At 45.4% G+C, this 25,429-nt stretch overlaps 2 protein-coding genes across 7 annotated transcripts in view; one reads left to right on the top strand and one right to left on the bottom strand.

Moving 5' to 3' along the window:
* Positions 1–7,663, bottom strand: part of wrnip1 (WRN helicase interacting protein 1) — an 11,590-nt gene extending 3,927 nt beyond the window's left edge. For both annotated transcript variants that reach the window (XM_084706969.1, XM_084706970.1), the window contains exons 1-3: positions 6,985–7,663; positions 5,983–6,177; positions 4,636–4,889 (exon numbers count right to left, since the gene is read on the bottom strand). In XM_084706969.1, the coding sequence (XP_084563095.1) occupies positions 4,636–4,889; positions 5,983–6,177; positions 6,985–7,611 (1,076 nt within the window). In that variant the 5' untranslated portion in view covers positions 7,612–7,663. The remainder of the gene's footprint in view (positions 1–4,635; positions 4,890–5,982; positions 6,178–6,984) is intronic.
* mylk4a (myosin light chain kinase family, member 4a) lies at positions 4,843–25,429 on the top strand. Of its 5 annotated transcripts, XM_084706964.1 has the most exons (16): positions 4,843–4,987; positions 7,998–8,246; positions 19,293–19,430; positions 19,716–19,812; positions 20,177–20,627; positions 20,737–21,071; positions 21,415–21,520; positions 22,139–22,232; positions 22,396–22,505; positions 22,674–22,815; positions 22,925–22,995; positions 23,157–23,285; positions 23,385–23,537; positions 23,658–23,736; positions 23,845–23,899; positions 24,113–25,429. In XM_084706964.1, exons 2-15 carry the CDS (start codon positions 8,103–8,105, stop codon positions 23,896–23,898), a joined length of 2,103 nt encoding a protein of 700 aa, XP_084563090.1. In that variant the 5' UTR covers positions 4,843–4,987; positions 7,998–8,102; the 3' UTR covers position 23,899; positions 24,113–25,429. The 5 variants fall into 5 exon arrangements, with proteins under 5 accessions (XP_084563090.1, XP_084563091.1, XP_084563088.1 ...); XM_084706965.1 differs by lacking the exon at positions 19,293–19,430 and having other exon boundaries at positions 4,845–4,987; XM_084706962.1 differs by lacking the exons at positions 4,843–4,987; positions 7,998–8,246 and adding an exon at positions 16,047–16,924 and having other exon boundaries at positions 24,008–25,429.

The raw sequence follows: 25,429 nt of genomic DNA, 5'->3' as shown, positions 1-25,429 counted from the left end.
CACACAGGAGGAAGGAACATTACTACTTCTGCTATGCGTTTGTGTAGTATACGGTGCCTGGGAAAAGTCTGGAAACACCTAGACTTTTATTGTTTTTGAAAGACACACGCATGTTCCTACTGTTTGTATGCAACAAACGAGGTCATTTAACAGGGTGAGGATTTACTTTGACCAGAATGTACTGATATTGGTACAGAAATATTTATTTTCAACAAACTGTCACCTGAGGCAATATTTAGAGAACATGCCAAATCATTATATACATGTAGGTTAAATGCCCTACAGACCATGAGAGTGATTGAATTCATGCAATCATCAATAAAAAAATCTGGTGGTGCATGTGTCTCAAAAATAATAAGTCAAGGTGTTTACAAACTTTAGACAGGCACTGTAGTATGGATATTTATATAACTTGTTTTCTCGTTTGAAAAGGTATCCTAACAAGTTAGCCTAGATTTAATCGGGACACATTGTAGCATAATATCACACCTATATTAAAGCTTGCTAAATGACTTGCTACTCAGATGACCACATTGGTAGCCTCCAGACGGCTGTGCCAAGGAAGGACCCAATCCCTCATCCGACTTCAGAAGTGTGCAGTACCCAGGCCCCAGTGTCTGGCCTGCCCCCCAGGTATGGAGACATTACCCAGCACAGCTCTATTTCCCCCAGGGCTGCACGCTCAGCATTCTGGCCACAGTGTCTTTACTAGCAGTGTCTCCACCTGCATCAGGTTCAGCAGGTGTTTAACAAGCCTTTCGGCTAGCTCTGTACACTTCCTCCAGACTGGCGTTGTGTCTTGAATCGCTCAGAATGTATTCAAATAAGGATTTTGCGTAACGCAACAACATTAGCGTGTATCAAGGCAGTAAATGCGTGTTTTTATCTAGATATTGATGAAACTTTACAGATCAGAAATAAACAAATATGGACTTGCCTGCTGTTAAAACATTATTTTGATTTTGAGTCCCCGTTTGCACCATTAATGTCATGCAAGGGATGTTCAATCACTTAGCAGGCCCAGCCTTATTTTGTGGCCTCAAATAAAACAGTCTCTTAATTCCCATGACATCATTTATCCCAGAAGGTGACAAATAAAATGTTGATCCTTTTACCAAGAACCACAAGTCAGCAGCAGTTTGATCCTCCACCTGAAATGAAGCTGTGTGGCTGGTTCAGTAAGATTCTGGCCCGGGAGAGAGTGTGTTTGTAGGGGTCAGGTGACTGTTGAGTCCACAGTCCATGATAACATGAGACGGGGAGATAGGACGGAGCACAGGGCACGACCCTCCAAGTGGGTCACGACCCTCCAGGTGGGTCAGGACTAAGGCTGCAACTAACGATTATTTTAGTAATCGATTAATCTGTCGATTCTTTTTTCGATTAATCGATGAATCGGATAAAAAAAGAAGAAAAAAAAAGCATTAATTTCCAACCCTTTATTCAAAAACTGAACTGACAGTGCAAATTCACAGTGCAAAACATCTTCAGAATGTGCACAAACAGGCACACAAGTTTGAAAAAGTCATTAATATTAGCGTGGATTTGAAGCTATTTTCAGAGATGAGCAGTTTATTTGAGTTTTGTTTAAAACATTTTTGAAAATGGAAAGGTTGTGGAAGTAGGCCAGACTTAATTAAAATAATCTGGCATATATGTATGATTTTTTGACACAATTTTGAAAAAAGTTAAAGGTCACATGACATGCTGTTTTTGGATGCTTTTATATAGGAATTAGTGGTTCCCTAATACTGTATCTGAAGTCTCTTTCCCGAAATTCAGCCTTGGTGCAGAATTATAGCCACCACGAGTAGTCCACAATGAGCTTTCCTCAGAACACGCTGTTTCTGTGTCTGTAGCTTTAAATGCTAAATGAGGAGGAGAGGCGGCAACATGCGCTAATGTTTACAGTGGATGTATCGCAATGGCTCGTAGACCCGTTGCTGTAAGATGCCTTGAATTTGCCCATTCTCATCTGATAACCCGGGTTTGCAGAGCTGCACACTCAGTCATTTAAGATTCTAAGGATAGCAAGCTAGGTAACCATATCGCAAGCAACAAAATTATATAGCGTTAGTTTACCGAGGTTTGAAGCTGGACCAAGGAGTAGGCTACTGATCCAGAATTTAATTTCAGATGGTCAGCAAGGCTAACTTTGTATTGGCTCAAGTTAAGGAAACAGTGGTGGCTGAAATGTTTGGCGCAGACATGAAAAACTTTGAGAGGTTGTGTCGGCGCATTTCCAGCGAAAATATGTGCAGAGGCTCCTTGTGACGTCAAAAGGAGCGTTTGAGCCTTAATTTTATCCAAGGCGGAGAAGAACACCCTGGGCTTAGTTTACACCTATCAAAAATTCTAGCCACTGGGACCAAAGGCAGGCTAGAGGAACTCATATTAATGTTAAATAACCTCCTAAATTGAAGTTTTCATGTCATGTGACCTTTAAGATTTGCGAGGATTAAGCCATTTTCATTTATTTTTTTTTCATTTTAAGTTTCATTTTATTTGAAACTTAATTGAAAAAGTAAAAGCTGTGGAAGTATACCAGACATTGTTAAGATACTCTGGTGTCTATCTGAGGTTTTATATTCATAAACATTTATAAAAGTCTACATTTTTCTAAATGGTATGGGTAGTTTTCACCCGGTCCCTAGCGCGACGCTGCAAAGTAACGTCTTCCGAATGTGAGATGAATGTCGAATATGAAACTAACTTCACTCTGGTCAATTAACACACCTTTTCGACGTATTTAGTGTGAAATGCTCCCACACCTTGGATGACTTAGGTCGTACTGATTTCTCCGCCATGTGTTTCAGAACAACGTTACTCAACAACGTCTCTCCGATGGTCTTTCCTCTACCTCCGCTTTGCTCCGCGCTCAACTAAACTTTTTTTAAAAATACTCAAACATCTCCGCGACTTATTGAGTGGTGTAGTAATCGCGCGACACAACAAATCGATAACGAAATTCGTTGCCAACGCTTTTAATAATGGATTTTAATCGATTCGTTGTTGCAGCCCTATCACGACCCTCAAAGCGGGTCACGACCAGGGGCTGACAGGCCGTCAGGAGATTTACCAAACGGCCGGTTGAACGGCCGTGGCAAAATGCAAAAAAAATAAATAAATAATAATTTATATAATAATAACACAAAGCCCTGAGCCGTTTTTCAGTCCCAGTCCAGACCTGGTCACGACATGTCGACCTCTCAGATTACATCCCATAATGCCTATCCAAATAGACCGCCAATACATGCCTCCTTGCCAGGCACAAGGCATTCAAACACATCCATAATTTCCGAGGAGGTCAGGCTGTAAAAAGGTTCTCTAATTTTAAAATTGGTAACCTACTTTGATGTTGACAAAGCCTTGGGCAACCTTTGAATAGTTTTAAATGGACACACTTCCTTGTTATACTATACTATTAACAAACTATTTAAAATACATTCTGTAGACTAAATGAATTGTCACACCCCACAGACATGTTTTGGTTAAATAAGATCAAGTTGCTATTGTGAGTGACAGCCTCAACAGACATGACACAGACAGATTATCAAAGTACATAATATGATGGGCAAGGAATGAGGCTATTGCCTTTACATGTTTACATTCAAGGCATATACTGTGGCACCTTGTACTGAATGCCAATGCTACCCGATACCAAACACCTCGTTAAAAATCCTCTCAGATCACAATTCTATTAATGACTTTGACCAACAGGGGGGTCCGCCCACAAAAAAGTGGGTTAAGGAAGGTACAAATTAAACCCTGTCGTGCTTCGCTGGTGGGACTTTACCCAGTGCTAAGTGGGGCCAACATTCCTTCTTCCTCCACCAGGCTTGTGTGACGCAGGACAGCGATAGGCTTGTTTAATTTGATATGGGATTCCAGACGGCAGCCAGGGTTCCACTCACTTGTGCTGACACCAGGTGGAAAGTGTTTGATAGACTCTTTTGCACTTTTCAAGGGTAAAAAATCTGACAGAGACGAGCTCACCTTTACAAACCAATAACTCACCATGGAACCGTAATTATTTTTTTTTGTCCCAGAGACATGAAGAGATGGCAGGTGTATGCAAGTTACAGTAGACCTACACACATGACGAAATAAACACTGCTCATCAAAGAGTTTCCATGGGAACACACTGAGCAGTGGACGAACAGCCATCAGACGCATCGTCAACAACCCTGGCTGCTCCGTGCTCAGTCCCAGACACGGAGCAGCCAGGCGGGCCGGCATCTCCGTCCCACTGACATGTTTACCACGACCCTGGCAGCAGCAGGGCTGCTCAAACTGAGCTCCCGCTGCCAGCCAGTCACAGCAGTCCCACCACTCACTTGCCCCCCGCCCCTCTCCTCGGTGTCTGTCAACAGCCCCAGGGACAGGGGGAGGGGCATCGTTGGAACTACTGTCGGGGTGCCCAGCCTGTAGCGTGCCTTGACCATATCTAAATCACCTTACTGACGTGCATCAGACGACTACAGGAGATGGAGAGGACCTCCCAGTTGACCAATTAGAGCCTGGGGACGGGGGCTTCCGGGTGACACGCACGCGGGGGGGGGGGGGGGGGGGGGCGTCATCCAGCGCCCTCAGTGATAACAAGGGCCGCCTTCCCGGGGGAGGGGGGGCACTTACTGGGATCCGAGCTGCGCAGAGTCGCGAGGCTCGTCCTGACCCGCCGCCTGGCTGTCGTCACGCCCCAACACGCTGATCCCCAGCGAGGCCGCGGCCCGGCGCAGGATCCGGCCCATCGCCTCCACCGACAGCTTCTCCAGCACCAGCACCCTGCACCTGCTGAGCAGGGCCGCGTTCACCTGGAAGGAGGGGTTCTCCGTGGTCGCCCCAATCAGAGTCACCGTGCCGCACTCCACGTGAGGGAGGAAGGTGTCCTGCACACACGCAGCGAGACGAGAGAGAGAGAGAAGGAAAACATGGGAGGAAAAGAAAAGATTGCGTTGAGCATCCCTACGGTTGCAAACGATCAAGGGTAAGTTGTTATAGACATGCTAATAATATGCTTCGTTCATTCATTGTACAACAGAAAAAGATTGAGAGATGTATAAAGAATGTAGAACACTATCTGATGGATGCACTTGGGGTACGGAACATCTTGGCATCTCTTTAGCCCGAGCAGTGTCGAGGAAGCGTGGCTCAGGCTCTTAACTTCCTGCTAATTGTTATCAGGATTTAAAAAGATCTCAAATGTCATGCAGCATTCAACTTCCATCCTTCACTCCTTTGTGGGATTAAAAACTGATCACAGGACTAAGCCCAAACTTTGCCAACGCACAAGTCGATTCATTCTTTTAGTTTGCTATTTTTGTGACAGAAAACAATTTCCAGCATGATCTACACAGCCATGTCAGATAATTATCCATTTTGGAGGTGTTACAGACCAAAGGGTTTTCTCCAGATCACATCCAGTCATGAGCTAAAATATGTCCTCTGACGGATCAATAATGAGATAGGAGATCGTTTAGATACCCATCTGTTTAATGATTTTGTTGTATGGGTTCTGCAACGGTGGTGTTGAGCTGATGAAGTAGCCTAACACAACCATTACTTTATGTCAACCACTTAAGTATGCTGGCTGGAAGGATGATTACATTGTTGCATTCCACACAGGGTAACAACTCTCTCTGTCCTCTGAGAAGATTAATGACAAAATGAATTCCACATGAATTCCTGTGTGGGGATGGGTATTTTGTATGGAAATCAGAAGGGGTATTTTGGGCTTGCACATTCCTACAGTGCTGTTGTTAAGACCATGTTGACAAGCCATCACGACAGCCATTCACAAGAACACAGAACAAGACTAAATGTGTGGCTGCGGTGTTGGAAAGGCCAATGAAACCATGAGCTGGGCCTACCTTGAGCACACAAATGGCGAAGGGCACAGTCGACAACGATAGAAGTCACAAACTAACGCCACTCGGAGATTCTCAAGTTTGAGGGTGGGTCACGGCGAATGGGGTGGCGTACCTGTTGGGATTTGTTGAAGCGATGGATCTCATCAATAAACAAGATGGTTTTCCTCTTGCAGAGACGGAGCTCGTTCTGGGCTTGCTTTATGACCTCGCGCACCTCACTGGTGGATGTGCTGGTGGCGGACAGTTTGACAAAGCGGGCTGTGCCCTTCTTTTTACTGGAGCTGGCAATGATGTGAGCGAGAGTGGTCTACAGTAGAGAGAGAGAAACCACAGCAGCAACATAAAGATGAATACATGGGAGTTACTGACCCCACCTCAATATGAACTGCTCTCAATATGCAAGTTCCTAATTCCTGGTAGACCCAGATGCTGTTGGCGTTCATACGAATGAGCCTATTTTCCTGCATCAATGTGTCTAGGTGGGTGAGCCTGGTGGCTAAGAATGCTCATCTAACATGCCACTTTTTTCTACCCATTATGCGTTTTCCAATCCATATAATCTGTCTGTCACAAACTAGTGCCCAAGACCCTGCCCGAAGACAGCCTCATAAATATGGTCCCCAGTGTAAATCCTTCAGACCAGTTCCATAAATAACCAAAATAACTCTTATGAAACTTGACCCGGACACAAGGGGGCTGGCAGATGCAGAGATGCAATGAAAATGTGTGTGGTGCGTTTTGACTGACAGTCCAAAACCAGCTATACCATCAACAACACTTTCTGAAAAGCCCCTTTGTACAGTATTGTCACCTTGCAGAACTCCCACAGGGACATACACCTAAATCTTACTTTGGAAATTTCAGTTACCAACGTCTGTGCAAACTGAGCGTGCCAAATGCTCACAAAACAGGATTAAAACCTTATAATCCTATCAAACTGGGATTTACTGATTACAATGCAACAGAGCAAAATAGCAAGCTTATAGGGGATGAAAGGTTTTAAAATGTCAAAATCTATAGATATTATGACATTTGGATTTTATCGGATTGTCTTCTGTCAAGATAATCTCAAAGGCAAGAATGTATGCGCACCAATCAGTCAAACCATATATACCTTTCCACAACCAGGTGGTCCCCAAAGGATAAGAGAAGGGATCTCCTGTGAATCTAGAAGTGACCGAAGCAGTGTGTGTTCACCCACAACTTTATTTTGTCCAAAATATTCCTCCAGCGTGTTTGGTCGCATCTTCTCGGCCAAGGGTTTGTCGGTGTTCCGCAGGTCGAGTATGGTGCTTGGCATCTTCAACGGTCCATTCATGACAGGTGAAGGTGAATCGCTCTTCAACCTTCCCATATCTTTCTCCCTGACGTTTGGCGAATTGGGTTTTATTCCATTGCTGACATCAGCCTCGGCGCTCGGTTTGTTAGAAGGACATGCGTTACGTTCGCTCTGAGATGAAACCATAATCTTGTTAGTTTGAAACATAGAAAATACCGAAGAACCTTTACTCTTGGAGGAAGTGGAAGTGTTTGCCTTGTTTACATCAGGACTGCCTGGGACAACTTCGCAAGAAATGCGAGATTTCTTGTTAGGTGGTCCACTCTCGTCTTCAGTCGTCAATGTCGGACCATCATCAGTGGTCAGCAGACATCTGTCCAAATGGGCATTTATTTTTGAAGGTGCAAAATCTCTGGAACAAACAGGACATTGCACCCAGTCTGAAACTGTTTCGCTCGCCATGCTTTCTTTTCCCGCTCAACTATGACCCCAACGAGTGACCATAGCAACAAATTATTTAACAAAAAGTAAGCTTAATAAAATGTTACCCCCCCCCCCCCCCCCTTTAAAGATAATAGAAAGTAGAACTGTCCATCAGGATTTTGTAACAAAATATCAAGCCTGTCTTGTGACAAACACAAATGTTTGGTGCCTAAATGCATTATGGGTCATGTAGTTTTATTGCTACTACTCCACGTCTCACACCGTATTCTTTTTTATTATCTCTCTGTGTTGGTCCTGTGTGGCCACTGGAGCTCATTTGTCCAATAACCACATGTTGCAAATAAATCTTAGTGTTTCACAGTCAAGATAGTATAAGTTTGTCGTTGAAAACATTATCTTTTCAGATCAGACAAAAGGCCCAGCCATGAGAAACTGCCGGTGGAGGCCAGCTCACTGGGTAAGAATGAGAGGGCCCATGGATGTGGTGACCGGGTTTCCCCCCTGCTAAGATGGCCAAACTGAAGTCAGTCCGCCAGTACTCTGACATCCATGGTGTGGGCAAGCTGGCCTTCTTCCACTACCTGGAGAGGGTGGAGACCATGCGCTGCTTCTGGGAGATGAAACACATTGAGCTTGAGGGAGATTTTCCAGAGGTAGGCATCACACTGTTGCACCTCACTCTGTCTCTCTCCTCATTTCCTCTAAAAAAAGAACATTTAGTTATTGAATGTGTCTACTTAAGATAAAAAACATATTCAGAAAAACATTTCTGAACACTTAGTTAAAAAAACAAACAAACATTTACAACCCCTCTTAAAATATTTTCGATATATTTACTTCATTCAGGTGTTCATTAAGTTCAAAATGCTGTCAACGTGGTCGACTAGCACCATCTAGTGTCTTCTCCTAAGTGTACATTGTTATTTATTTTTCATTTCTACAAAGAACTGCTGGAACTCAACACTGATTTTCAACATTAACAAGTAGATGGTTTGCATGTCATCTTTCCTAATTTACAGTATACTATAGACCATACAACAATAAACAACCATTTGTTTCCAATACTTTTTGTTCTATGAGTTTTAGCTAGATACTACGTGGATTTGAGATGCAGACCTTGTATCTGTATACAGTCTTGGCTGGAATAGGACTCCAGTTTCTGGCCAGACAGCAGAGTCCTGTCCACACATGTCACATGTTCTCACATTGTTTTGGTGTTTAGTCATGCCAGGCTGCTCCCCCCATTGGCACCACTGGCCAGATGATGTTGTTTTAGGAATCCTTAATGGAACATAATTGTCCCCTGGTCCTAGCAATATAGTTGGGAGTAAGACACCACGTGAATGTGTGTGACATCTGAAACGGTAATTCAATAGTGCAGGCTATTTACACCACTATGTCTCTACAGTTGCAGACAGGTCAGACCTTCTATCATCACAAATTGTGCCACCTAAATCCAATGTCTTCCATTCCATTTTCTGACTTCTGGTAGTTGGAGAGAAAGAGATAGGGAGAGAGAGAGAGCGAAAGAGAAAGAGAGAGAGATAGATTTAAGCACATCCCCCTGACACCCTTGGCTGGCACCTGTCACTCTTTAGTCACATGGTTAAACTCGCCCGTCCTTTGGGGCCCTTGCTGATGAGTGTTGAAGTGTTGGAGGTAAGGTAGTAAGTTTGGGCGTTCCTAGCCCGGGGAACCCTGTCTGCTAATAAGCACACTGCCATCTCATACTACTAGCGAGTTCTCTCTCAGAGGTTAGAGAGGCCCTGAGGAGAGAAGATTCAAACCTGAACCGAAGAAGAAGAGGGTAAAGGGAAGTGAGAAACCATGAAGAGCTTCTTCAAGGGCAGGGACATTTGGCTGGTCAGCAGCATGTGCTTGGTGGCGTCTTACCTCTGGTACAGGCTGTGGGATTTACTGTGCTACAGGAGCAGGCACAGAGCATCCAGTCCATCTGACGTGCAGGTACAAGGGGACTTTTCTGTTTGAATATGTCAACAGTGTGCTCTCCGTTTTTTTTATTTTTATGATTTTTTGGTAAAATGTACAGATGGCTGTGTCATGTGACCCGTGACATGAGGTAATTTGCTAATTGTTTGTCTGTTAGCTAAGCAGTCAGATGTAAAGTCAGATGTTCTCACATACCCTGTATTCAGCACATTCCCATTGTAGTTGCCAGTATATTGTTAAATGCAACATATGTCTAGCACAGAAAATTAATACATTTTTGTAACTTCTATGGATTGACTCTTTATACTGAGTATAACACATCAACAGCTTTATTTTCCGAGGCTCCTAAGACATCAGACCTACAGCACAGCACCTCAGCACTAAACATAACCACCAGTTCTTATAGCATGGTATACATTTTCACATAGGTCCATGTCAGCATTTGTGTGTGTAAACTACAGATCCATGTCTGAACATGTTCCACTTTCAACAGCATCATTTGTCTCCGCTTGAAAAAGAATTGCATCCTATATCATGCAAACACTGAAAATAAAGCACATTTCTTTTCCTATCTATTTTACTTACATATATAGTATATTCAGGTGATCAATCTCATGGTAGGTTGTGTTCTGCTGTAGCAAGCCACACAGTGGGACCCAATGTCTGATCCAGTTTGGATGAGGAATTTAGGAATATCCCTGTCCTACTCCTTATTATGTCCTCTACCTTTATCCCAGTGTACACCCTGCTTTTAAAGATTGTATAAAAAATGAGTGAGTTGTAAAAATCATTGAGTGGTAAAAATGAGTGATTTACAGTGAGTCATGGTTGATATCTTAGAGATGTGCTGTTAGGAAAGTTAGCTGAGACAGGCACATTTTATATTCTTCTGCCAGTAGTCCTTGTAGATTTCCATCTAGCGCAAACTATCATTATTCCTTTTGTACCGACAGCTCAATGCTGAGCTATGAGTTGTTGATTAAATGAATTCCATGATCCATTTTGGATCTGGTGTGGACAGCACTGTCCTTGTTTACCTTCCCCCAGTAGTTACCATGAGAAATGCAAGGTCACTTACATTAGCAGTAAAAGTTATTTACTGGAGTACCTAAGGATAGAGGGGTTGGAACTACGATATTGTAGTTGTTACATCTTTATTTGATAAATACAGACATACTTTAAGAAGCCCACATATTTGACTCGTGCTGTATTCCAGTCGGTATAATAGAGAGCCATGCAGCTGCCTCATATGGCTGGTGGAGGGTCAGGTCCTGGAGATTGTTGAGTTCAGTGCATGGAGCAAGAATGTTGTGCTCTGAAAGGCTGAGGTGTTTTATTATAGCATCAGGTGTCTTGTGATACTGTGCACACAATAGGACATTGTCAGCCCCCCTCCCCCATTAGGACTCTTGCGAAAACCACAGGGAAGTAGTTTGCTTGTTAATCAGTGTCATAATTGCAGTCAGCCCTGCCCATCAACATTCAGCAGAAATAGCTTCAAGGAGATGTGATTGTAAGTCCCACTATAGATGTCCCTGTGTCTTCACATTACCTTCAGTCTCTTGGATTCCAGGCCTCATCCTTTGGATCTGTATTGCAGTCATACATGAGTCCATTTGTGATGGTGAGTCCAGGCCCAGTAACCACTCACCGTATTGTGGTGTGTTATCTTCTGGAACATTCCTGAGCTAAATGTCAATTTGAATCTAATTAGTGAGCTCAACTCATAACATCACAGGAACGTATGTATGCGTGCAGCAGTAATCTGACTCATTTGAGGTATTTGTCAGCGAATAATCATGTCTCAATCTCTTCCTAATAACTCAAAAAACACACATATGTAATAATTATGAGTTTATATGGTAGTTTTTCTTTTAAGAAATATTGTCCTGATTGATTTTCTACGCAAGTACTGTATGCAGAAAGCTCTAGTAATACAAGAGACAGACTGACACAGCTTGTAACCTACCCACCCTACAGTGCGCAACCAGGGGCCGGGGCGTAATAAGATGGCTGCAGTTTTCTCATGTAAGAGAGGGTGAGCTCTCAATCGGACATCAGGCAGTGTCTCTGTGTGTGTTTTTGTTTCAAAAGTTTCGACCGAAGTACCTCTCTCATTCCAGAGGATTCTAGATGTCCTCAGAGAGCAGTGAGTTCTGTCTCGTAGGCCCACCACAAGAACATCTTTTCACTGTGGCCCTGCGGCCTGACTTTTTAAGTTGACCTTTTCACAAAACAGACAAAACCTTGTGACACAGACACGAACCATTTACAATGTGTAAATGGTTCGTGTCTGTGTCACAAGGTTTTGTCTGTTTTGTGAAAAGGTCAACTTAAAAAGTCAGGCCGCAGGGCCACAGTGAAAAGATGTTCTTGTCAACTGTAGTCCTGCTTTCGCTATACCGCCCAGACTCTCATTGACGAAAACTTCAAACGCCAAATGTTCTTGGAGACAAGAGAGGAGATCCGTCATCCTCTCGTGTTTCCATTCCTGTCATGGTGTTTGAGAGACAGTCACTATAAATATATGCGACTAAGCTCTCTCGCTGTAGCCATCCCGTCACTATGCATCCTCGCATGTCAGTCTGGAGGGTGTCCTCTGCCTCCCTTCACAGACTCCATACTATATAACAGTTGTTTTACGGAACACTAAACATGTATCCTTTACAACCAATCAAGACTCGAAAAGTGTCTCATGCACTGTATGCTGCCTGCCCGTTAGCCGTCCTACTTGCCTGCCTGGGAGCCGTCTGACTGTCCGCCTGATGCAGAGCTCCCTCTAGTGTTCAAACAAAGCCATGCAGGACCGAATGCGATCGACAGTGTTCATTTTCAACCGACTTGAAAGCAGGTTGTTTGTGTTCAAATATCCTTAACAAATATTAGTCCACCCCTTCTTGTCTTATCATATATAGCTCTTATCATATGTCTTATCATATATAGTTATAGCTTTTGTGTGTGTGTTTTTTTCCCACTCAGCTGTGAACAGCAACACAAGTTGTGATGGTGATCCATCCTTCTGTTTCACCATCTAGAGGACATTGTATTCATTGGGCTCTGATCCTAAAAACATCTTGAGAATGATTCCGACTCAGAAGATCCGGCTAAGTGTTCCGGTGTGTCATGTGTACAAGGCTCAAGTGAGACAGTACATGCACAACCTGAGAGGGGAGGGGGGGGCGGGGGGGAGGGGAGGGGAGGGAGGGGGCGGAGGGTGATGGGGGGGGGGAAGGGGGGGGGGGTGGAGACGTGTAAGACGGTGGTGGGTTGTGTTGGCGTTGAGGCTTATGTTTCCTGGCTGCCACTCACGTTTCTGCCCACTAGTTTCCAAGAGACTCAGCTAGCAGCCCGGGTGGTGTTAGAGAAGGGAGGAGGTGTGTGTGTGTGTGTGTTTGTGTCGCCCCTGACAGCACACAACCCTGGAGCGTCCCAGGACAGTCTGTTCTGGATGAGAGGCGCACTGCTCGGCGGTTTGTCCCTTTGCCAAACAAACCCCCCTAACGCCACTCAGGTCACTGTTCTTCTGAACTCCCTCTCTGGCTCCCTAGCACAGCATGTTAATACCGTTTCGCTTGAGATGTGGTTCAAATGAACAGTATTTACAGACGCTAGCGTTAGGTTGCTGTGTTTGTCGGCCATTTTGTCTTATGCTGTTGTGTATTCAATACAGCAAAGCAACAGGTGGAAATGGTTTCCTTTCTGTGTCTGACAATGATGTTGGTAAAAAAAAAAAAAAAGAGAGAATGACAGAAGTGTGTTGTTGCAATATCTATTTCTGTTCTAAGCGCTGTGTGTAATATCCATGTACTTGATACCAGATTTCAGCCGGCCAAAGAGGACAGTTTGTTCCACAGATAAACGGTCCAACCGTTCCAAACACACGCGGGGATAAAAGCACGATTTTGCTCCGTTCCTTTTGCCATGTCTGTGTGCTTGTATGGACTTCTGAGGGTAACAGTGGCTCAACGACTTGCTGTCGCATCAGCGGAAAACATTACAATCATGCACCGTTAGATGGCAGCAGCCCTTGTTCCCCTGGTGAGGACATAGCTTCACTTGGCACCACAGGCCTGCATGTGGAAAACGCGGCCAGACTCCCGTTGTGCCCTCCGAGCTTCCATTGCTCATGTTTCACTGTAAAGTGTCAGTGATATAAACTCAACCTCTGGTTTGTGTCATGAGCACCGTCGTAAGCCGTTTATATCTCACTGTAGACTTTAATGGCCTCACATTACCCCCCCGCAGTGCCCAGAATGAAGCGTCTATTAGAAGGGAATAGAGAGATATATTGTGTTTTTAGAGATATACAGTATTCAATATTCACATTTCTATAGTTATGGTAAGAGTTTTGGGTACCTGGGTGTGTCTGCTACAAACAACAGTGGGATAGCCCAGTTAATACTGTATATCTGCAGTCGAGCTGTGGTAATATACCATAGCATGTCCGGAGTGCTTGCATGTGGTTTGATGTGAGTTCTAGGCCCCCATTTTGCCCCGTTTAACATCTGAAGTGTAGCGCCCCCTCAGTATAGTATGTGTACAGTATGTCCCAACAGTTTCTTGAAAGTGGCAGTTGATTTACGAGCGATGCGTGCGCAATGCTTCGGGTTGCAGCCTTGACTTTCCCCTCATCAATCTCCGTGGATTATTTTGAATTCTGTTTCTTCCATGAAAGCATCGCAATGCGTAAGGTAACCCTCCACGCCTCTCATAGTGACACAAGCTGAGCTGAGTGTCCAGCGTGGTCGAAATTGCCTTTCTGTCATCTGTTGGCGCCCAAGGACAGGTGTTGCCGCCCCCCCCCCGCCCCCTCCCCCCCCCCCCCTCCCCCCCGCTCAGTGATGCCTGGTTACGTTCCCATCTGCTACGGCCCTGTCAGGATCATCTGTTCCCCCCAGAGCCTAGAGCAGAGAACACGGAGGCAAAATGAAAAGGGTGAACCTTCGCTCCCAGGGGGCGTGAAGGGCACTGGGCTGGACCCTCTCCCTCCCTTGCAAGCACGTCTACCTCCGTGCAAGACAGGAGAATAGAGTGAACCATCTTCCAAGTCTATGCTTGTGGTGAAACCGGATCTTAGCCCTCCCCCCTTCACCGGGCCAAACCTCCCCTCTGCCCCCCCCCCGTTGCCGGCCCCACATGCCCGTGAAGCCCATTGGCCCATTTGGCCTGGCCCGCCTGAGCATGGTGAGCGCTTGGCTATTTTGGGTCAGGTCTGGGTGGCTTAGTTAGCAGTCTGTGCCTTCCTTTGTGAGCTGCATGTTTCCCAGTGAGCTAAGCCGGGTGCCTCCTTCACCACATCATCTGTCCATCGAGGAGGGCGGCATGAGTTAGCACATACGCAAACGTTTAATAACTGAAGCGGCCTCTTTGTTGAATTGTTGTTGAATAAGACTTAATGTCACACGTAAGTTAATGCAGTACTTCCAAAATTGACGGCGGGATTTCATTTTGTTGACACAGGCTTGTTAGTACTAAATACCAGTCACCCAAGTAAATCGGTTGAAATGGAGATCAACAAAATAACGCTGAATAAAACGTCTATCGTTAAAACGTTTCTCTTTCCTTGTTCATTGGTGGTTGGAGGATTTATGTTTGTTTTGACCATTAATGCAAAGAACATATGTCCACTACTACAACACGTTAAGCATAGTTTGATAGGTTTGTAGGGCACTTGGCTCAGGCTCAAATTTCAAACCCCAAGTTAAAATTGATCCGTAACTGTCTTAACTGTGTATGAATAAGCATGTGCGAAGCCTTGAGCTGGATGGGTTTGTCAGTGGAGAGACCCTATATTAATCATCCCTGTCAACCATCTCTACTTTCAGGGGAGGGGCTAGGGACACTACAACTGGTCTCACTTACCTATGCCACCGGGTACAAACCCAGCAGTGCAGGTGGTTTTGTACAATACTCCTAAATACACAAGTACACGTACATTCTGCAATATTCTGATATTTGTCCAAAAAGGCTACTTTGAACACTGTACTGCATATGCGCTGTGGACGGACAGATATCTATATACATCGCGTCCCCTTCCAAAACACAGCTGTTCACGGGCCTCTTTTAACCTGATTGTTTGATATTTAGAGTTGACCTTAAAATGTCTATCGCTGCTTATAAATAAAACCCTCGGCATCTCTTTCCCCTCCCTCTCTTGGGGAACACCTGTTAGGTATTTGGTGCGAGAGCGCCATGCATGGCCGGCTGCACTGACAAGCATCCTCGTTCACGTGTCGATAATGAGGAGAAACGTTGAAAAGGGCATGGTTGCAGATGAAATTCCGCCCTGCCTCGAGGTGGCATTGTGTACACTGGCCATTTTGACACTTGGCAGGCGGTAGACGATGGTGGGCTTAACATTTAAAGACTCTCATGTGTCTCACGGCCCCCAGCAATGCCAGCCCCTCCCTCCCACCGCCTCCCTCGCTTCCCCCCCCCTCATAGCCTGGCCCCTGCTGACGTAGGTGGTGCCGTTTACATTTAGGCAGAGGGACTTATCCCATTCTTAATACCATCCTGGTGGAGAGAGGGACAGCCACATTAGACAGTGGGTGCGACAAGGAGGCACAATCTCATGATCCGATGACTCTTAGCACAGTGCAAGGGTGCTAGACCAGGGATTAAGAGTTCTGCCTGTTGGAAGGTCAGTTCGAACACACCTCATTGGATCTTGGATTTATATACTTTTTCGAGGAGAAAATACGGCGAAATCCTTTTGAGTCTGTTGTCGCCTGCGTTCGAGCCTTCAGATAAGTCCGTCATTCCACTTGAAGAGGAGCACTGAAGGATAGAACTGGCTGCGTTTGTTGAAAACGGTTTTCCGTGTGTCCCGCGGACCTCTCTGGTCCTTCGTCTGTCTCGGCTGGGTGTCCTAACGTGATCCTGTCACACCTGTTCCAAGATAGTAAACACCATGGGGGACCTGAACGGCACCGGCTTCGACCTGATCCAGAACCGGATCGAATCCCTGAGCAGCAAGATGGACCGGCTCATCAACATCCAAGAGAAGGTCCTCAACCGGCTGGACGGAATGTCCCAAGACATCGACGGCATTGAGAGGGACGTGGAGACTCTCAAGGTGGACAAGGAGGAGATCCACGTCCCATCCAGGGCTGTGATCCTGACCTCTGCCCAGTCGCAGAGCCAGGCCACGGGGGGAGAGGTGAGGGAAATGTGCCAGGAGATGAGCTCCATCATGTCTGCCGTCAACCAGCGCTCCCAGCTGCAGGCTCAGAAGCTGGAGGGGATGGAGAAGCTGGTCCTGGGCATCCAGCAGGTCATTGGCTTCATCGGGGAGACGGTGAAGAGCTCCAGGGTGATGGAGCTGATGTTCAAAGGGCCGGCGGCGCGCAAGGCTCAAAGGCTCAAAGACAAAGGCAAGGTGAGAATCGAGAGGAAACAGTTTTGCTGTCGACGTAGAGTCAGAGCTTAAACACCCAGGAGGTTGACAAAATGCATCCTGGAGGGCAAAGTTTAATATTTAGAAACGTCAGTGCTGCAGAATCCATAGCAGCCGTATTCAGTCATTGCTCAATGAAAAGGCTGTGGATGACATATTGACTTTTAACACGTTAACAGTTGTGGAGGTGGTCCAACAATGCCAGAGAAGGGGCACCACGTGTTCGGTGTACAACTGTTACACATGGAAGCCTTATCTGGCACTTAATGTTCTTGGCACCGCATGCCGCATGTAAGTGATCAGAGCAGTCAAGCTCGGTCAAGAGTTCTATTTCCAAAGATCGCGGCTTGGCACAGGCTTACTGTTCTTCTTCACCATAAGACAGAGTGGGATAGCGAAGAGCTTTGTCGGTTCTTCATTGAACCTCATCCGAATCTGAAGACGAGTGCAATTGCGTACTGTAGTATTTCAGTTCATAGTTGATCATTGTCAAATACATACCTACTCGTATTTGCACGAGAGGCGCCACTTTAAAACCCCACATGTAACTTGCGTACTGTAGTGTATGCCTACCAGCTGTAATGTAGCCTCCAGGCACGTGACAAGCTCTGGGACCCCCTGGAGGGCATGGGAGGGCCACTCCGGGGCCACAGGTGGGGCTATAGGGGCCATGTTTGGTTAGGCTGAATTTGGATCTGCTCTCAGTCTGTTTGTGGCTAAAAAGGGCCTGAATGTATGAAGTCAAATGTCCAAAACTTGTGACGAGCTCTTTTGAATCTATCCACACGGTTACGCGTTATATGCTATCCGTAGCTCACTTTTTTTCCGCACGGTAAGAATCTCGTTCCTCTCTCGTGATTGTCCTATTTTGGGTGTTGACCTATTTTGTGAAGAGCTATTGCGGGTGTTAAATTCACTCACCTGTGCATCGACATCTCAGGCATGTCCGTGAGTGTTAGCAAGTGCTGCTATGGTTACTGTGCCCCACAACAGTTGCTCTAGTAGATGTCCATGCTTTATCGTATGTGCTATGTTTTAGCGACGTTGGCACCGATTCAGAGGTGAGAGTCTGAAAATAAGCCGGACGTCGTAGAAGAATGTTGAAAGCTCAATCTGTTCGATTCTTTTTTAGGTGCATGGTCTTCCTATGGGATGGAGTCTAGCTCCATAGTTATTTGATTCTCCCATCTGCTTTACTAGGCCCTCAACCAACGACTGTGTGTTTTCAGCTCAAACCTGTTGGGACTAACTCGAACAACTTCAATGACCACTTGTGGTCGCTGGTCCAGGGCTCACAGAAACAGGTGGACAGGGGACTCAGACAGGGAAGAATCTGATGGTCAGTGAGTGCCATGTTGGCATTAAAACCGAAGGCTAGACTTAAATATACCACAAAGCCCAAATGTCATCGTATTCCACTGTGTAGATAGCAGAGCGGGGGCTGTTTTAGGGGGAGAACCCGACAAGGACATTGAGAGGAATAGCCCTTTATAAGGATGAATGTTTTCCCAGTAGAAGTGAGGAAGAGTTGGTATCGGCGTAATCGGAATAGGTATTAGGTATATGTGGCATGTGTTAAGCTGCTATGTAAATCCTGAAACGTCATTCCTGTGGTCACACTTTATTTCCATGCAGTCGACCACATACATATGTAACGGCCACGGAGTGACTCCAAATGTCAGGAATCCACGTGGTCGTCACTGCTCGCGTCATATGTTGCCTCCACCTTCTGGGGTGTGAGAAGTCTGTCTAGCGACACCAGCTACTTTAGCCTCGACACCGCCCCCCCCCCCCCCCCCCCAACTCCCATCCTCCGACTTTTCCTCTCGCTGCCGTCACGGTGGAAACCCCACACTCCAAACATCTCCCCTGCTTTACCGACGGCCAGTGTTTGCCACCACACAGCGCTGCGTGTGCGTAGGAAAGACACTCTCACGCTCAAAGGACCTCCTTGATTTGGACCTGCTCATAGAAGGAGTGTGTCATTGAGTCCCTCTGGTTTGAGTCGGAGAAATATTTTCCGCTCAGGGGCCGACATTGCGTTCCACCGCTGACTGTGACAAGTTATAAGCTATAAATTCACAGCCTTGCACCTCTATGGACATCCATCCACTATGAATATTCAGAGGCAGGCCTCTACACTTTCAGGAACACAGCAACTGATAAATTGTTTTATAGGCCCTTACATGTGGCCATCTATCCTTTCCATCACGACTAAATGTTCCGTATCACGTCCTATATTTGACTGTTTATCCTCCTCGTGTCTCCCTCCAGACCTCTGGGCTTTAACCCTCATCCCTAATCAATGCCTGCCAACCCATCATGCGCTGCCATCTTGTCTCTTTAACAGAAAACGACCTCTACTAAAGCCTCTAAAGGGACTCAAGGAATAACTCCTGCATGTGAACCCACTCCTCCGGAGCCCACTCACAAGATAAACCTCCACGGACCAAAACATTGCATCTCCTCCCGCAAAATCGGCAACTTTGTAGGTTTTTTGTCGTTCCGGGTGCCTGTTGTCATATGGCATTTCGACATTCATGAGCCATCTCATAAATGCGCCTTTAAAAACAAAAAAAACAAAAAAAAAAACTGTTGCTTTGCTTCTAGTTTCACAACATCGAGGTTTACACCATCTTATGTACAGGCACTGTTCTCCGTGAAAATCTAAAGCATTTCACAATTTCTGTACGACAGTATACACAATTCAAAAAAGACATTACCCGTTGTTCCTCTCTCTTTATCTTCATTCTCTTTGTCGGTTGTTGCGTAGCTGAAAGACAACAAGGCTAAGGATGGAAAAGACAAGTCCCGCCTGAGCCTGAAAGGTCTGAAAGCGCAGAAGAAGAAGAAGCCTCCAGATCCTGCAGGTGCTCACATCCATAACATTCTACACACTCAGAAGTCACCGGGAGTTTGGACCACACAGACCTGACCACACAAATCACTTGATAGACACACAGTAAGAACAACAACACTTAAAAAGCAGCAAGCTAGTCACAATAGTCTTCCTGTAGAAATAAACAACAGTGGTCTAGTTGTACAAAATGACACAGGAGCATTGATTAAATGGTCAGGTAAAAATATGACACCACCAATCCTTATTTACTATCATTCCTACACTTCGACAACACTACTTAGTTTGTTTCAGCACCCTCAAGACACAGCAAATAACTTCCCAAAGGCGGTTGACATGTAATCAATCTACTGTTGAACCTGTTTGAACCTTGGCAGACACCGTCTCCCTGAAGAAACAGGCTTTACTGCTGGAAGAGGTGCAGAAGCTCAACCGGGAAAATGCTGAGAGATCAGACCCTAATCTCTCCCCTGGACTCCTGGACCTGGAGGCTGGGGGGCCCCTGGAGCCAGAGCGGGGCTCCCCTATCCCCAACCTGCTAGACTTCATCCTGGAGGTCCCCAAGGCTCCTGTGGCAGAAGACGAGAAGGAGGAGGAGCCGGGTGACGGGCTGAAGGAGGGCGTTTCAGAGGCGTTGTCTTCAGTGGATGAGAAAGATCTCCGTGAATGCAAGCTCAGTGAGCTGGATGCTCTGAAGGAGAGAGAGGAGAAACAGAAGGTGGAGGAGATCAAGGCTAACGCTTCCTCCGAAGACCCCTCAGAACCTGTCCTCCTGGAGCTCCCTGTTAGTCCCGATACTCTAAAGGAGACAGACTCCATTCCTGACAGGTACTTCCAGTCCATTCCCTCTGTATTAATCCCCCCATCTCATTGTCTCGTCGCCTCGCCGTGTCGATGTGCATGTCTGCTTTTCTCACTTTTGAAACGTCTGCCTCAGCCGCGAGGACAGCAAAAGCGCCTTCCCATCCCTGGAGGCAGAGCTGGACCAGATGGAGGAGGTCAACACCAGTAGCAAGCGGCGGGGCGCCGAGGAAGACCTTGGCGTGGAGGACCACAAGAAGAGTCGGGTGGAGCGCGGAGAGGAGGAGGAGGAGGAGCAGAGGCAGGAGGACAAGGAGGAGGAGGAAGAGCAGCGTGCCGAGTCTGAGGGCTGGGGGGTCTTCAAGGCAGATGGAGTTGAAATCCGGGTGAAGCTGAAGGAGATGCTGGAGACAGAACAGGAGGAAGACACAGAAGGGGAGGATGATGTCAATGTTGAACGGTTCTTTATCGGTGAGTACCTGGTTTCTTTGTGAGTAATGCACATGATAGAGGGTCCAGACACTGACTGTACTTAATATCCACTGAAGTTGTTTGCTGCTACTTGTTATCTGCGTTGCTGTAGGTGTAACAGCATGCTCACTGGCACTTTGACAGGCATTTACACATCAGAAGTGTATCATGCTTACCATAGTGTGTTAGCAGGCCTGGGTGCTAACGTGATTATGACAATCATGAGGTAGCATTTCTGAAGCCACATGCCTCTCATGAAACAACCAAGGCTTCCACCTTGTCACCTTTCAGTCTCACTCTCTCATTTGCCTTGTTTTGCCCCTCTGTCCGAATATCTTTTTAGACACAACTCCCCCTCCAGTAGCTCCATTCAACCACCGGATAGTGTCTGCCAAACCCAACCAGATCAATAACTTCTACACCATCAACCGACAGGAGATCCTAGGAGGGTGAGGCTTCCATCTATGGGTTCTATCTTCTACAACGTCATCTTTGGTTCATTCCAAATAAACCTACAACACAGTTTATCAGACGAGGCAAATACAGAGAACAGGGTTCTCAGCCACTAGGCAAAGACTAATTGTGTAACCCTCGCCCTCCTCTCACCTTGTTCATAGCTTCAGAGTCAGCCCAGTTATTTTTACTCCAGGCTTTCAGGGTATGTGAAACCATACTCCTACTGCCAGCTGGTAGCTAATCACTAAGTGTTAATCCAACTCTTCAAAGAGACGCCCCCACTCCCATTTAATGGAAAAGAAGAAAACACAACACTGTTCCAAAATGTTGGCACTTTCTCGTATGTAAAGTGATCTTGTTTTGAGTTCAAGGACATTGAACCGTGACAGATATCGCTATCAGTGCTAATTCATAGGGTCATCAGCCCAGAGTGTTACATTGTAGGATTTGCAGTTTACAGGTGATAGTTTTGGCATCTCTTTAGACTGACGCCTGCAGGGGAGTACAGTTACATGGAAAGGTGACATTATAAACTGAAAAATGAGATAGACAGACGTCGTTCAGACACTTGGACTACTTTTGGACTCATTTGCCCCTCTTTCTGTCCTAAGGGGTCGTTTTGGCCAGGTGCACAAATGCATCGAAAACTCCTCAGGACTCACCCTGGCAGCGAAGATCATCAAGGCCAGAAGTCAGAAAGAGAAGGTACAAAACCAGCCTGTGATCACGACTGATGAAATACGACAACAGTAGCTCCTCCATTGGACACCATTCGCCAAACTCAGTGCACTCCAAAGAGGTGAATGGACTCTTCTCTCTGAATCGGGGTGAGATAACACCTGTGTGTGTGTGTGTGTGTGCTTGGCAGGACGTGGTGAAGAATGAGATCCAAGTCATGAATCTGCTGGATCACGCCAACCTGATCCAGCTCTACGCCGCCTACGAATCCCGGAATGACATTATCCTCGTGCTCGAATTGTACGTTTCCAAACGCCTAAAACAAATGTTTTAGGCTTTACATATACAACCGATGCTCGACAGTCCAACTTTGATTCAAGAGGATTCCCAAAAAATGTGAGGATTTAAAGGGGATTTGGATCAGTTGCACACATTGATTCCCAAACGTTGCGTTTGTGTGACCTGCAGTGTGGACGGAGGCGAACTCTTTGACAGGATCATTGACGAGAACTACACCCTAAAGGAGCTGGACACGGTGGTTTTCATCCGCCAGATCTGCGAGGGCCTCCAACACATGCACAAAATGTACATCCTCCACCTCGACCTGAAGGTAACCACAACCACACGTCAGGAATACAGACTGTATGCACGGAGAGCGGTATCTATACTCTCCTTTTGTCAAACGGAATCCTTAAATCCTTCCTTTGTGTTCACTGCAGCCTGAGAACATACTGTGTGTGAGCAGGGTCACAAATAAAATCAAGATCATCGACTTTGGCCTCGCCAGAATGTAGGTCCCCACTTGCAATCAGTAATACTTATCACTTGTACTGCTTCAAGTATGTATTGCTTTAAGTATGTAAGACTCATCGAACATGTTGAAATATGTGATTTACACACCCATTTCTACACCCAGTGAATCTCAGAATGACGGTAATTCTCCTCTCACAGATACAAGCCCAGGGAGAAGTTACGAGTGAACTTCGGCACTCCAGAGTTCCTGGCTCCAGAGGTGATAAACTACGACTTTGTTTCCTTCAACACAGACATGTGGAGTCTGGGAGTCATTGCATACATGCTGTAAGTGTAGACAGTACGTGCACACACACACACACACACACACACAGATAGATCCAGTTTGAACGCACACACACACTAAAGACGTCCTCTCCCCTCTAGCCTCAGCGGTCTTTGTCCCTTCCTGGGTGACGATGACAACGAGACTCTGAACAACATTCTGGCCTGTCAGTGGAACTTTGACGAAGAGGAGTTTTTACACATCTCCGATCAGGCCAAGGACTTCATCTCCAAGCTCCTCGTCATCAACAAAAGGTGTTTTTCCTCTGTCTGACAGGACCGCCTGTCTGTGTGTCCCACTGTCCTCCCTCCAAGAGACTGTACATCAGAACGATGCATGAACCCCTGCCTGTGTTTGTTTGTGTTTATCTGCAGCTGGAGGATAGGAGCCTCAGAGGCCTTGAGGCATCCTTGGCTCTCTGACTCGGCACTCCATCACCGGCTCCATGAAAAGGTACAGTCTCACGTTGCGGCGGTGCAGTGAGTCTCCATTTTGTGTCACCCCTAGGATGTGACTTATACTAGCGTTTTGGTCATTGCCTTTGTCGCTGTCTTTTTACAGAAGACAATGTGCCGTTCCCGCCGGTCCTCATGTGTGCCTCCTACAGATAGTTGAGGTGAGCGTCGTTCATACGCGAACACATTGCCAACTCTGTTTAGTAAATAAAAAATGTTTCAGCTGCTGTCATGCAACATTACAAACAGTACCCCACCATGTCCACCAGGGGGCAGCAAGACACCGTGTTTGCGCAACCAGGCACGAGAACCTCGGCGTTGCACATTGTCCTGGTTGAAACTGATCTCTTTCATCCATGTTCTGTCTCGATCAGCGTGACGACTTGATTGCCCGAGCTGTGGCCAACTGGACCAACCCTACTGTCCTCCTGTAGGATCACCTGCGCATCTGTGAACATGATAATGCGTTGTCACATTATCTTTCATCAAGTAACTGCATGGCAATCAAGTATTATGTCAATGTATAAATGAAATTGTATCAAAAGATTGAAGAAAAATACATTGCTATTAATTGCAGTAGATTTGTGGTTTGATTATTCTTATTATGAGTAAATTGGAGGTTTGTTTTTGCTCTAAGCCCTACAGCAGATCTTCTGATAGTTTGGTAATGACTTCAGTGTTTCTTCCCTTAGATAGATTAGACATCCAGTTTACATTTACCTTTTAGATATGAAGCAGTCGCTTTTTATCCAAACTGATGTACAAATAAAACACGCTCCACAAGGAAGTGGAGCAGATCATCATAGGCAAGAAGTGCACATTTCTCTACCTTTTGCTTTCTATTCTTGTTAGACACAAAGCATGACAAGGAATGTGGTATGCTTTGACAGTATGATAATGTGTGGTTTGTGTTCAGAGGTTTAGTTCCGTTCTCCATATGTCACTGTGCAATGCTGTAAGAGTATGTACATCAAGGAGTTTTCCTCTCAACTTTACTGATTTAGTTTGTTGATTGTTTTTGAGCATTTGATATTCACCTCAATTTATAATAAAGGATACTGCGTTCAAGCAAGGAACTAAATAAAGATATTTCTAGGTCTCTGAGGCCATACAGCCCATGTTACGTATGTAAAATATGTATTTCTGTTTTCATAAGCTGTAGGTGCACTTTATATTGTTATTTATTTGAACATTTATTTTTCAATTTAGATAATCATTGCAGTCAATAAATATTATGTGTTAGAATTTGTACATTTGTTTGTCCTATGTCATGTCCTATATTTTTTCATTCTTCTGTCTCTGTGTGTATGGAAAAAATATCTTTACTTTATATTAAAATAATTAAAGTCTTATGATTCATATTCTTTTAATTGTTGATTTGTATTTGTGTCAATATCAAAACGTTTTGTGACTGTTGTGTAATCTTGCTTGCATGAGCTCATTATTAAAATCAATACATACACAAATATATTTAGAAAAAAAAAATGTGCTTATTGACTTGAACTTTTAAACAGTTTTGTCTCTTGTAATTTATATTAAATGTTTGAATGCATGTAATTTTGTTTTAATGTAACCCAATGTACTTGTAATTGTTCATGTTACCTTCCATGAAGGGTTACTGTAGCTGTTGTATACTACCTATGAGTTATTAGTTACCGTTTGAAAGTGGAATAAAGAAACATTCAACATTA

Source organism: Hypomesus nipponensis, chromosome 10 (assembly GCF_054491055.1).
Source record: "Hypomesus nipponensis isolate SF chromosome 10, ASM5449105v1, whole genome shotgun sequence".
Taxonomy (NCBI): domain Eukaryota; kingdom Metazoa; phylum Chordata; class Actinopteri; order Osmeriformes; family Osmeridae; genus Hypomesus; species Hypomesus nipponensis.
This window is presented reverse-complemented; position numbering and strand designations above follow the sequence as displayed.

Excerpts from the sequence above, each read along its gene's own strand:
- mylk4a (XM_084706962.1), top strand. The coding sequence starts at position 16,457 with ATGGGGGACCTGAACGGCACCGGCTTCGACCTGATCCAGAACCGGATC. Across the intron at positions 19,813-20,176 it reads GAAGCCTCCAGATCCTGCAG|ACACCGTCTCCCTGAAGAAA; the intron begins GTGCTCACATCC and ends GAACCTTGGCAG. Across the intron at positions 22,996-23,156 it reads GACTTTGGCCTCGCCAGAAT|ATACAAGCCCAGGGAGAAGT; the intron begins GTAGGTCCCCAC and ends CTCCTCTCACAG.